General features: G+C 43.1%; 1 protein-coding gene across 1 annotated transcript in view; it reads right to left on the minus strand.

Moving 5' to 3' along the window:
• EPAS1 (endothelial PAS domain protein 1) overlaps window positions 1–13923 on the minus strand; it is a 53427-nt gene that overhangs the window by 19555 nt on the left and 19949 nt on the right. The window contains exon 6 of the mRNA XM_023734703.1: window positions 4459–4565. Coding sequence (XP_023590471.1) covers window positions 4459–4565 — 107 coding nt within the window. The remainder of the gene's footprint in view (window positions 1–4458; window positions 4566–13923) is intronic.

The following is a 13923-nucleotide window of genomic DNA, read 5'->3' on the forward strand; positions in this document are numbered from 1 at the left end:
GTACTCTTCTGTGTCTGCCTTCTTCTCACTCAAGATCACGTTTCTGAGACTCACCACGTGGTTGTATCTGCTTGCAGTTTGTTCCTCTTTATTTTACCGAGTAGTATCCCGCTATGTGAATACACCAGAATTAGTTTATCCATTCACCTGTTGAGGGACACTTGAGTTCTTTCCAGTTTGGGGTTACTAGGAATAAAGCTGCTATGAACATTTGAGTACAGGTCTTTGTATGGACACGTTTTTCCATTTCTCTTGGATACACTTAGGAGTACAATTGCTGGGTCATAGGCTAACTACATGTTTATTTCCTAAGACGTTGCCAAATTATTTTCCAAAGTGGTTGTATAATGCTGTTGCTGTTGTTAGGTGCCGTCAAGTCGGTTCCGACTCACAGCGAGCCTAGTCTAATCTTTACAGCAAAATCCCATGCTGCAGGGAGGATAGGCAACTAAGGTGAGAGGGGTCGTGACTTGCCTAACATTTCACAGGACAACACAGACAGAGTCTGGGCAAGACGACAGGGCTTGTGCCTCCCAGAACAGCACTCGCTTACTGCATTCACCTGAGCCCCCAGTCGCCAGGAAGCCTATATTTGCTATTGCCGCTGGCTTAGACAATCATGCACGCCTTGGCCAAGAGAAATACCTCTTACCCTCCCTGTTCTCCTTTATCAGGCCCGTCGAGGCTCCCTTGCTGAAGTAAAATGATTCTTGCACAATTTCAAGTGCCCGGAGTTAACTGATTTAGACGGTTCTAATGCAGACCAAATTCAGGGCTCTAATCCTCGTCGATTAAACAGTACAATGAGCAAAGGTTTTAACTGCATTTCTAGCACTCACAGGCGAGGGTCTGCTCTGTCAGTGGAATATAATTATGCCAGCTTTCTAATCATCTGCTCATTAATGCCAGCCTTGGTGAGGGGCCTGCTACTTCGTAGATAGGCTTTTTATGGCCTTTAATCTTGTTTCCCTAAAAGCACATAATGTCCTCATACAACAAAGAGAAACTGAGTACCCCCACCCATGAGAGTAACAATGCATAAATGACTAATCCATTTGGAAATGATGGCTCTCAATTAAGCAAGTCTGGTTTGAGGACTGAGCTTCTCCAGTCATTTCAATGTTAAATCTCCACAGGCTGAGACATACACGTGCATATGTGAATCCAGGACACCCCCATGTGAATCTGGACCAGCCCCAAGCTTGGGCCTCCAGTTGTTCTCTAGCATGAGCGTGAGTCTCTGTGCAACTTTATTTGCACAAACCCAAAGACAAATCCAAGACAGAGAAAGAAATAGAGATAAGTGGTTCTGTTTCAATTGACATTAACCTAACTTCCAGCTCATGCAGACTTCTCCAACCTTTGCTGGATTTTTCTGACTAGGTACCAAGCTCTGAGCTCAGAGCAGCTTTACTGGGCTCCATCAAGGGAAGAAGAGAGCCTGTGATTTCTATTTGTGTTATCAATCTCCTTCAAGTGTGTCTAATGATTAAATAAATAGGAGCTCTGGTGGCACAGTGGTTAAATATTCAGCTGCTAACTAATAGGTTGGAGGTTCGAACCCACCCAGTGGTTCAGTGGGAAAAAAGACCTGTTGATCTGCTCTCATAAAGATTACAACCTTGGAAACCCTATGGAGCAGTTCTGTTTTGTCATATAGGATCACTATGAGTTGGAATTGACTTGACGGCACACAGTAACAACAACAACGATTAAATAGTCCCTGGGTGGCACAGCTGACACACTTGGCTGCTAACTCAAAGGTTGGAGGTTTGTCCACCAGAGGTGCCTTGGAAGAAAGGCCTGGTGATCTACTTCCAAAAAATCAGCCATTGAAAACCCTATGAAGCACAGTTCTACTCTGATACACGCAGGGTCCCATGAGTCAAAATTGCCTCAACGGCAACTGGTTTGGGCTTTAATGCTTAAATACTGTATTTTTACGCAAATAACGTGCACCTTCTACATTGTTGCCGATCACACCCTCCCCCTGTGAAGTAATTTCATAAGTGCTGCTATGCCTTTTTTTTAACAAGTTGCTGTTAAAAAAAAAAAAAAAAAAAATTAGCATAGTGCTCTTACAAACATACCTTATGGGGGGAGGGCACGTTTGGCAAACAAAGGTAGAAGGTGCACATTATTTAGGTAAAAATACGGTACATGGATTTGGTAGAAAACATCATATTTTCCCTGGAGTCAGAAGAAAAGTGATATGACACATTTTTATTCCAGTTGTTTTTAAGGATCAAAGATTTTCTAAGAAGAAGGAAAAAAATCCGTTTTACATGCCTAATAAGCAGTCATAAATTTTGTTTCCTTTGATGAGTTTCCCTTCCTCCCCATGAAGACAGAGTACAATACCGTCCTTTAAGAATTCCCAGGAACCTTTGGCTTCAGCCTTGGCTTGGAAGGAAGGTTGGTTTTTCCTTAGTTTTATGGCTAAAGGAAGGAAGGCCTAGACAGCCAGGCCCTGGGGAACCAGTGGGTCAGCTGGGCCACAGCCCAGCCCCGAGCGCCATGCCTGGGTGGCTCTGTCAACCCACCTCTGGGAGCAGGAGACCCTCAGGACCAGGAAAGCATGGGAACCCCAAAGTGAAGGCTGCAACCAGACCCTACAGCTTCAAAGCTGGGGCAGGCCAGGGCTGGGTCACGTTCATGGGCACACAACGAGAATGGCTCCACCCTTCTGCTTCCCTATCCCTGGATCCCTACATGGGGCAGAATCTAGGTTTTTGTTGTTTACTAGTTTTTCTTTTCCCCAGAGAACACACTGAGAAACTTCTCTGCAATGTCACGAAGGGCCCTGCTGCACTGTCAGATCAAACTCAAAAGCCATGGGGAAGAAGCAGAGGAACCGATGAGAAAGAAGAAGATCTCGCTCCTTACGAGAGTGGTAATTGTGCTCACATACGTACAGCTTATGGGATTGTTAATGTTAGCTGCTCTGAACTTCAGCTGTCCTGACCTTGGGACAGATGGATGGATGTAGGGACAATGCACAAATAGATGCCCTTCCGTTTTCTTCATTGCCACTCTAGGCCACAACCAATCCTGGAAGCCCAAGGCCAGCAGGAGCTCTGGGGATCTTCTCAGACTTAACTTTATCCATTTTCAATCCTTCTAGAATCTTCTCAGCACCTCCACCTGTGCCACTGTGGGCACTTGTTCTGAAGCCTGCTTTCTCAAATACTTTTTTGACACATAGGTTTCTCATTCATTTAATATCTGCTCTGTACCAGACATCATGCTAGATACTGAGGCTAATGGTGTGAGCCACTCTGCTCCCAAGAGCCCATAGTCGTCCTTTTTCTGCTCAGAAGTAAGATCCCTTAGGGCAGGGATTAATACCAATTTCTATTTCCCCCCAGTGGGCCAAGTATAGGGTAGTAGGTCCAATGTCCTTGCATGCCAATGGGCTGTATAGATTAAAGTACATTGTCCTGGGTCACCTGCAAAGGGGAAGTCTGAAATGGGAACATGGCCAAGTGAATCCTCTAGAACTACCCTGTCCAATATGGCAGCCACCAGCCGCACATGGCTATTTCAATTTAATTAAAGTTAAAAAAAATGAAAAATTCAGTTCCTCTGTTGTACTAGTCACATTTCAAGTACTAGATGGCCACATGTGTGGATAACACAGATACAGAACATTTCCATCATTGCCCAAAGTTCTATGAGACAGCACTCTTCTAGAACTCTTTTATAACTTGGTTTCTTTCAAGCTGAATAGCACAGCTTCCATGCGCTATCACCGGTTGCCTAAAAAGCCTCCTTCCACTGAGTTCTCTTGATCCAGCAAATAAGCTCTTACAGAACCATGGCCCACCTCTGACACAGAGCACTAAATATCAACATATCTATTCCTCCCACCTCTAACACAGAGCACTAAATATCAACATATCTATTCCTCCCATCAACGTGAATATTAAGTTGGTGACATACTACCTTCTCCTTTGCCTAGCCCAGTCCTACCCTATCCTTCAAGGTCCAACTCAAGTGTCCTGTTTTCTCCTTTAACTCTCCCAGTCCTCATCTTCTCTAAACAGATGCACTTACATCTATAGCACATAACTCAAGCTGATTAGAGGTTGGCTTGTATTGCTGTCTCTTGCAATGTTCCATACGGTTGTGTGCAGACTGTTAACTGCACAAAGGTGCTCAGTGGAGGTGGTATGGAGACTGAGATTCAGCCCATTCTCTATTCTCCAAGCTGTGTGCCTTGGTGTGGGTGTGTCTGTGTAGAGGAAGGGGTCCTTGTTCTAATTCGCATGGAGGTGTCACATGGGCTCATGGCAGCCCTGGTTCTCTAGCCATCTTGAGGGTATGAGTCTTGTCTGCCATGCAAGACGGAGTCTCTGTAAAGGAAATGACCAGGTCTTCTGTCTTACCAATCACACCTTGCTCAGGCCCAGATTCCATGTACATGAGGAAGCCACATGGAACACCCCTAGAACTTACAGTTCTGGTGACTTTTGGTCATGTTCTCTGAATCCAGTGCATGGTAGAACTCATAGGCTGAGCGGCCGAGCAGTTCCTCGGGGTGGTAACCAACCAGCTCTGTGATTCTGAATTAAAAAAAGATAACAAGTGGGGAAAAGAGAGCATATTAACTTGGTGCAGGATGCGGGCAGGGACTCAAGGAGCTAACGCCAGAGGGTAAATCAAATGCACACATTCAGACGAACACCCTGCAGAGTTCTGGTCAGGCCATTCATATAAGCAAAATCAACTTCATGGTCAACCTGCAGCTGTGTGCTCCACCCAAGCCCCCACTGTTCCTGGCTTTCCTGAAGTTATACTTGGGGAGGAAGGAAAAGCACTTATTCAGGGGACTTCCTTTTCCCCCCTCGATATAAGCCTATTCTCCAACAGCCATTGGAAGGGGCCTTAAAAATCACCTCCCTAGTTTTTGCAAACAAAAGAGAGATCCAGGGAGGGCAAACAATTTGCTTGATGTCCACACAAGTGACCAAGGGCAGAGCAAGAATGAAGACTGGGGTCTCCTGATTATTATATCAAGCTTACTCTAGTAGAGGGTGATATAAATGAAAATCGAAAATTATGTGGCCCCAAGTGGGGAAAACACGTGGAGATGGCCACTTGTCTCTTCATTAACCACAGATTGAGCAGAAGCCCTGGGCAGGGAAAACCCTGTCTGTGCTTACAAATTCACTCCTCTGAATGCTTCCCTCAGATCCTGCCTGTGATCTCAGATACCTCTTGGACATCAGGTGTGTCTCCCAGGGCTTCTCCTACCTGTCTCTCCCTATCTCAAGGAAAGGGGGAAGGGCAGGGGATGCTGAGAGTAGGAAATATAAAACTATAGTCGCATAAACGTGCCTCCTCATTATGAGTGAAAAAACCAGTTTGCCATCAAGTCGATTCCGATTCATGGTGATCCCATGTATGTCAGAGTAGAACTGTGCTCTATACAGGACTTTCAATGTCTGATTTTCTGGAAGTAGATTTCCAGGTCTTTCTTCCAAGGTGCCTCTGGGTAGGCTTGAAACTCCAACCTTTCGGTTAGTGGTCGAGTGCGTTAACCATTTGCGCCACCTAGGGACTCCTCATTACACCCTCTGATAAATAGGCAGCTCTGGAATAACTGACCTGGCTGTCCCAAAGGTGGGGAATCAAGAAGAATCACTTAACACTCTCAGGATCATTTGCTCTGTTGCGGAATCATTAAAATAAACAAAGCCCTGTCCATGAACTACCATGTCATACCTAAGTATTATTTCTTGAAATCCTTGTTATCTTACACATTCTTTTCTAATGGGTTCATTGTCCTGTTAACTTTGCCCATCACAAGTTAGAAGTGACGCTCTATTCTTGTTATCACCAGCTCTATTTGAGAATGCATGACTTTTGGGCATGGACCTGTCATTACGTCATGTTGGGATTACCTACTAAATAGTAGGGGGAAGAAAGCAGAGGCAGAAAGACGCAACAGAGGCTCCTTGGTTTCCCGTCTCTACTCTCTCTCCTTCCTAACCGGCTAACTTGTATATGTCTGCCAGGTTACATCATCCTAAAATATAACTTCTGTCCTGCCACTCCTCTACTGGAGAACCCACAGCTTCTCTTATTGTCAATCACATCAAGAGTGAACTCTGCCTAACTTCTATGTCCCCCCAGAATCTAGTCTCTGTCTTCCAAGAAATTTGATTGTCTGCTAATCTGTAGCATGTAGCATGTCCTCTTGTCCTGGCAGACTCCTCTCCTCCCAGTTCCCCAGACCCACAAACTCATTACTGCTGCAGAACCTTTGTGCCTTCTCCCCTCTTCTCCAAGCCCTGATACTGCAGGGCTAGCTCAAGCCCTCACCTTCTCCATAGAGCCTTCTCTGATTCCTCCAGGTCTCGCCACTGTCTCCTTCTCATGAAGTCCTAATGAGTGTCACAATGTCACAGAGTTATGCATTTGTCTCTTCACCTCCTAGGCTATCAATCCCTGAACCCAGGGGCTACTTTCTCCTTTTGTCTCCCCTACACTAGCTACTCAGCAAATACCTGAACAGCTGAGAGATGGGCTGATTTTCTCTTTGGACCCAAGGCACAACCAGAGTCCTATCTATCCCAGCACTGCCAAGGGATAACTTTGGGGCACTCATGAGCTACGTTTCTTCCTAGAACATGATGGAGCTGTCTCAGTGCATGCTGGCCTGCTCACTCAGCACACGCATAGCCTTCAGCAGAAACCATTCTCCATTCTGTAAGGTGCCTGGTTTTGATGGACAGTGGACAGAGGAAAGGCAAATTTGTGGCCTGGCTGAGACTAGGCGTTAAAGCCTTTGTCAAACAAGGGGCAGCACTCCAGGACTGAGCACCTTAAGCCTCTGCTGATTGAGCCCAGCAGAGATTTCTTCAGCAAGATTCCAGCAGGACACCAGCCCAGAGCTCACTCTACCAGCCAACCAGACTCAGACTGGGAGGATTCGTCCCCTCACTCAGCCCGGAGGAGAAAGGCCTCTGAACTGGTCAGCAGCAGAATGCCCCAGCAGCCTGTCCTGGAGCAGGCCCTCAATGGCGCGTTAGCTAAGGCAGAGATTGGGGGAGAATGAAGAGAGAAGGCCAGTGCTGGCCCTTCCTTCCCTACAACGAAATTTCTCCTCTGCTGAGTCAAATGCCTTTCAAGCTTGGGCCAGGCATCAGAAGTGTACTGCTGGGCTCTGCTGACAATCGGCCAGCCATTTACAGGCTCACTGATTTGCTAGATAAACTGTTTCTGTTCCTCGGCTGGTTTAGTATTTTCTAAAGACCCTCAAAATAAAGCTATGAGGATTCTAGGAAAGAGTTGATTCTACTCTCTGAAGAAATGAAATTTTCTTTCAAGATTAGTATGCTTAAGTTAAAATGTTCAAAGTAAATATTTATTATAATCAGTCTGATAATATGATATTCTTTATCTAATTAATGTACCATTCATTGAAAGGCACACAATAGGCATGTTTTGGAAGTGGACAAACAAACCTAGTTTTCAGAATTGCCAGATATCTTCCTAGTAGCAGCTTTCATTTATCTTGTCAACTAAAATAAACATTTAATGTCTCTTTCTTCATTCCGTTAAACAGACTACTATAAAAACTGGGAAATACACATACCCAAACACAATTGAAGAACATTTGAGTTGTCAAACTTCACAAAGCCAGGAAACCCCAACTTAAAGCTAATGGTCATTCGCCTCTATCTGCAGGCACACAGACGCCAGTGAGGAGGCTAATGAACCGAGCTTGTTTATAGGGTCAGGTACTACAGTGCAGAAGGGCCTTCCCAGCTGATTTCCCTTGGTCCCAGAGAAGCCCTCCAGAGCTGGGCTGTGATAACACAATTTCAGCTGCTCTCTCCATCAGGGGCAGGGGAACTTTTTTTTTTTTTTCTTTCTTTCTAATTAAGAGCCACTGACTTACTGGAAAAAAAAATCAGTTTGAGGTAGCCCGTAAATTTAAAAATCAATCAGTAGGCCTGCTCTGTTTTTAGAGAAGAGTAAAAAGTAAAAGGATTCAATTCATCAGACTTCCAAAATGAGAAGAACAGAAGATGCTCTTTAATAATGAGGTGGAAAAAGAAATAGACCAAGGATGAAGTTAGGAGAGAGATGTACACAAAGACAGACAGCCACAAGATAGCAGAAGAAAGAAAAAAAGAATGAGAATACAGAGGGGAAAGGGTTGTTACATTCTGAAGTCATTGTTAGTTCAAGTAAATATATGTGGGTCAGGCCGCCGGGCTTTGAACTTCAGAGCCAGATATGCCTTCAAAACATAAAATGAAAGTACCAGAAGAGACTAGATAAATGGGAGCTCCTAAAAATCAAACACTTATGCTCATCAAAAGACTTCACCAACAGAGTCAAAAGACAACCTACAGACTGGGAAAAAATTTTTGGCTATGACAAATCAGATCAGCGTCTAATCTCTAAAATCTACAAGATACCGCAAAACCTCAACAACGAAAAGACAAACAACCCAATTAATAAATGGGCAAAGGATATGAACAGGCGCTTCTCCAAAGAAGATATTCAGGCGGCTAACAGACACATGAAGAAATGCTCGTGATCGTTAGCCATTAGAGAAATGCAGATCAAAACTACAACGAGATATCATCTCACCCCCAAAAGGCTAGCATTAATCCAAAAAACACAAAATAATAAATGCTTGAGAAGTTGTGGAGAGACTAGAACACTTATACACTGTTGGTGGGAATGTAAAATGGTACAACCACTTTAGAAATTGATTTGGCACTTCCTTAAAAAGCTAGAAATTGAAGTACCATATGATCCAGCTATCCGGCTCCTTGGAATATATCTTAGAGAAATAAGAGCCGTCACACAAATGGATACTTGCACACCCATGTTCACTGCAGCACTGTTCACAATAGCAAAAAGATGGAAACAACCTCGGTGCCCATCAGTGGACAAATGGATAAACAAACTATGGTATATCCACACAATGGAATACTACGCAACGATGAAGAACAACGATGAAGCTGTGAAACATAACATGGAGGAAGCTGGAGGTCATTATACTGAGTGAATTTAGTCAGTCACAGAAGGACAAATATTGTATAAGACCACTATTATAAGAACTCAAGAAAATGTTTAAACACAGAAGAAAACATTCTTCGATGGTTATGAGGGTGGGGAAGGAGGGTGAGGGTTATTTACTAACTAGATAATAGATAAGAATTATCTTAGGTGAAGGGAAGGACAGCACACACTACAGGGGAAGTCAGCACAACTGGACTAAACCAAGGCTAAGAAGTTTCCTGAATACCGTCAAACACTTTGAGGGACAGAGTAGCAGGGGCAGGGGTTTAGGGACCATGCTTTCAGGGGACATCTAGGTCAACTGGCATAACAAAGCCTATTAAGAAAATGTTCCACATCCTACTTTGGTGAGGGGTGTCTGGGGTCTTAAAAGCTTGCAAGTGGCCATCTAAGATGCATCAACTGGTCCTGACCACCTGGAGTAAAGGAGAATGAAGAACACCAAAGACACAAGGAAAGTATTAGCCCAAGAGACAGAAAGGGCCACATAAACCAGAGACTTCATCAGCCTGAGACCAGAAGAACTAGATGGTGCCTGGCTACCACCAATGAACGTCCTGACAGGGAACACAACAGAGAGTCCTGGATGGAGCAGGAGAAAGGTGGGGTGCAGAACTCAAATTTTAGTAAAAAGACAAGACTTAATGGTCTGACCGAGACTGGAGGAACCCCGGAAAGCATGACCCCTGGATTCTCTATCAGCCCAGAACTAAATTTCTGAGTCCAGCTCTTCAGACAGGGATTGGACTGGACTTGGGACATAAAGTGATACTCGTGAGGAGTATGCCTCTTAGCTCAAGTAGCTACAAGAGACTAAACGGGCAGCTTCTGTCCGGAGGTGAGATGGGAAGGCAGAGAGGGTTAGGAGCTGGTTGAATGGGCATGGGGATCGGGTGGAAAGGAGGAGTGTGCTGTCACAATATGGGGAGACCAATTAGAGTCACATAACAATGTATGTATAAATTTTTGTATGGGAAAAAAAAACCCAAAATGTAAAACGACAGCTGAAATATTCATTGCTCTTCAGTTGCTCTTCATCCATAAAAATGTTCAGAGGCTCTGTTCAAACGGACTACCTCTAGCAGAGTGCTAGAAAGAAAATGAGTCTTTTGGCTACTGTGTCAAGGCCATCACTTCAAGAGGCAGAAGAAAGCCAGCCTCAGGCCTAAGATGGCCCACTCCTGTTCCCAGTGTGTACCCATGAAGTCACCTGGGACACGGCCATCAAACCCCATGACTTCAGAGGCCACTGCCTGGAGTCAAATGAGGTCTGGCTGTAGTTAATTACGTGAGTAAAGGATTTGTTAAGTAAAATAATCATGTAAGCAAGACGGTGAGAGAGTAAATTCTCTCCAACTATTTAAGAGGATAAACATTTTTAAGTACTTTGTAACCACCTATATGTTTTTCAAAGAATGTGTTTGTTAATAAAGTATACTTATACTAAAGTCCACTCTTTTTCCCTCCAACCTTTTGGCAATGGCCTCTCCTAGACAACACTTGATACACCTCATTTTTGTTTCTATATGTGCTTATAAGCATTGCAACTGAGTTTCCTTAATAATATTCAGAATACTCACTAACTCAAAATTCCAGTGTCTCCTGTTAGCTTTAACATACTTTAATCCAGATTTTGTTTGCTTTAAGCAACAGTACTTAAGCCTTGTGCTTTCTTCAAATACTATGTGGTTATATAAAATCTATATGACCAACTCTGCAGTTAATGCAAAGTCAATTTCCATCCTGACAGCATGGTGTGTTGTGAGGGTGCCTATGGGGTGAATTTATACATAGGAAGGTAGCCCTGGCTCAGTCCTGGCATGACTATCCTTGGATGGCCACCAAATACCGCAGCTGCCCTTCATTAGCCTGAAATTCACAGGCAGTAGGAAGCAATCTGCCTTGAATTGTAGCAAGAGAGAAGCAGATCACGTAGAAGGAATGACTTTTGAATTGTAAGGTCTGTTATGGATTAAATTGTGTCCCCCCAGAATGTGTGTCAACTTGGCTAGGCCATGATTTCCAGTACTGTGTGGCTGTCCACCATTTTGAGATCTGATAATCCTATGTGTTGTAAATCCTAACCTCTATGATGTTGATGAGATGGGATTAGAGGGAGCTGTGTTAATCAGGCAGGACATAATCTACAGGATTAGGTTGTATCTTGAGTCAATCTCTTGAGATATAAAAGAGAGAAGTGAGCAGAGAGGAGAAGGACCTTATTACCACCAAGCAAAAGAACTAGGAGTGCAGCACATCCTTTGGACCCGGGATCCCTGTGCTGAGAAGCTCCTAGACCAGGAGAAGATTGGTGACAAGGACCTTCCCCTAGAGCCGACAGAGACAGAAAGCCTTCCCCTGGAGCTAGCATCCTGAATTCAGACTTCTAGCCTCCTAAACTATGAGAGGATAAACTTCTGTTTGTTAAAGCTACCCACTTATGGTATTTCTGTTATAGCAGCACTAAATAACTAAGACAAAGTCTATTGAACTTTGAAGGAGTCCTGGTGGTGCAATGGTTAAGTGCTTGGCTGGTAACTGAAAGGTCGGCCGTTCAAACCTACCAGTGGCTCTGCAGGAGAAAGATATAGCAATCTGCTGTCATAAAGATTACAGCCTAGGACACCCTATGGGGGAGTTCTACTCTGTCTATAGAGTTGCTATGAGCTGGAATTGACTTGACGGCATACAACAACCACATTGAACTTTGAAATAAATTCCAAAGAAAATTTGTAGTGCTACCTCTTATGGGGGTATTTCAGGCAGACAGGATAAAATATAAGCATTTCTTACATTCTCAAACTCTGTTAGACTGATTTAAAAACACTGCGTTCACCTGGAGGAGACACGGATGCACAAGGAAAGCATTTAACATTTCTTCTCAGAGATTTAAAGAAACACACTACACTTGCGTACGTAAAATGTGTAGAGAAAGGTTAATGTGTATGTCTGCAAAAATATTTACAATAGATTATACATGAAATTAAAATACAACATAAATGTACTAATCTGAAAGATTACCTTGAATTTAAAATACATATCCTCTAAAAAAAGCAAAACAAAATAATTGTATTACATGTTTCTCAACATGCGAGGAAAGTACATAAATTTTTATTATTAGTTTTCCTGAAGTCAGCCTATTTTCTTCTCAGACTTCAATACTATTGCCTTCCAAGTGGATTGGGGTGTGTGTGTGTGTGTTTTACACCTCATGGCTCTTTATGATCTTTTTACTGACATTCTCTTGATGACCTTCCACTTTCCCCTCAGGTTTATATTCACTGTTCCTAACTTCTTTGAACATAAAGAATTCAGCATTAATTTAATCCACAAAATTTGAAATGCAGGCATCTTAACTTATTAAGCTGTAACTCCTACTGTTATTATGTCCTACGTTCTTCAATGCAATAGCAAAACAGGGTTGCCTTCAAATCCTTACTTTCTCTGTAAAGATTCCATGACCCTCTTTGTTAATTTGAATTTTTTGATATATTTTTCCCCAGTGACATTGATCCTCTCCACATAATTTGCTTTTACAATTTATTTATAAGATACAGGAAGACTCATAAAACTGACAAAATCATAGTGGGATTATGTGCATTAGAAAGACTTTGCCCCACCCTCCTTGATGGCTTGCCTTCTTTCACAATTATTCTCTTTTGCCACTAGATGGCATCTCCCCATGAATTTAAGAAACACCTATTTTAAAGTTAAACCATTCGGGATAACTATTGTCTTCCTTTTGGGTGAATGGAATGTTCCATTTACTACCATTCACTGTGGTACAAGTTGCTCATGTCTCAAAGTATAAAGTCTTGGAGAGCAGGAATCACCTCTTTTTACTTCTTTGATTTAATAGTCTCTGGCAATTGGTTAGATAAATAGAAGATGCTCAATAAGTAACAGTTCATTAATTATAGACATACCTCATTTTACTGTGCTTCACTTTATTGCATTTCACAGATATTGTGCTTTTTACAAATCGAAGGCTTGTGACAAGCCTGAATCAAGCTAATCTATTGGCACCATTTTCCAACAGCACGTGCTCACTTTGTGTCTCTGTGTCACATTTTGGTAATTCTCTCAATAGTTCAAATTTTTTCATTATTATTATATCTGTTATGGTGATCTGACATCAGTGATCTTTGGTGTCACTATTTTAATTGTTTTGTGGTGCCACGAAATGTGCCCATACAAGACGGCAAACTTCATCGATAATTAGTGTGTGCGTTCTGACTGCTCCACTGACCAGTCGTTGCCCTGTCTCTCTCCCTCTCCTTGGGCCTCCCTATTCCCTGAGACATGACAATATTGAAATTAGGCCAATTAATAACCCTACAATGGCCTCTAAGTGTTCAAGTGAAAGGAAGGGTTGCTCGTTTCTCACTTTAAATCAAAAGCTAGAAATGATTAAGCTTAGTGAGGAAGGCATGTCAAAAGCCGAGACAGGCCAAAAGCTAGGCCTCTTCTGCCAAACAGTTAGCCAAGTTGTGAGTCCAAAGGAAAAGTTCTTGAAGGAAATTAAAAGTGCTACTCCTGTGAACACATGACTGATAAGAAAGCAAAACAGCCTTATTGCTGATATGGAAAAAGTTCTAGTGGTATGGATAGAAGATCAACCCAGCCACAACATTCCCTTAAGCCAAAGCCTAATCCAGAGCAAGACCCTAACTCTCTTCAATTCTGTGAAGGCTGAGAGAGGTGAGGAAGCCGCAGAAGAAAAGTCTGAAGCTAGCAGAGGTTGGTTCATGCGGTTTAAGGAAAGAATCGTCTCCATGACATAAAAGTGCAAGGTGAAGCAGCAAGTGCTGATACAGAAGCTGCAGCAAGTTATCCAGAAGATCTAGCTAAGATAATTGATGAAAGTGGCTACAC

Source organism: Trichechus manatus, unplaced genomic scaffold (assembly GCF_000243295.1).
Source record: "Trichechus manatus latirostris isolate Lorelei unplaced genomic scaffold, TriManLat1.0 scaffold00005, whole genome shotgun sequence".
Lineage (NCBI taxonomy): Eukaryota > Metazoa > Chordata > Mammalia > Sirenia > Trichechidae > Trichechus > Trichechus manatus.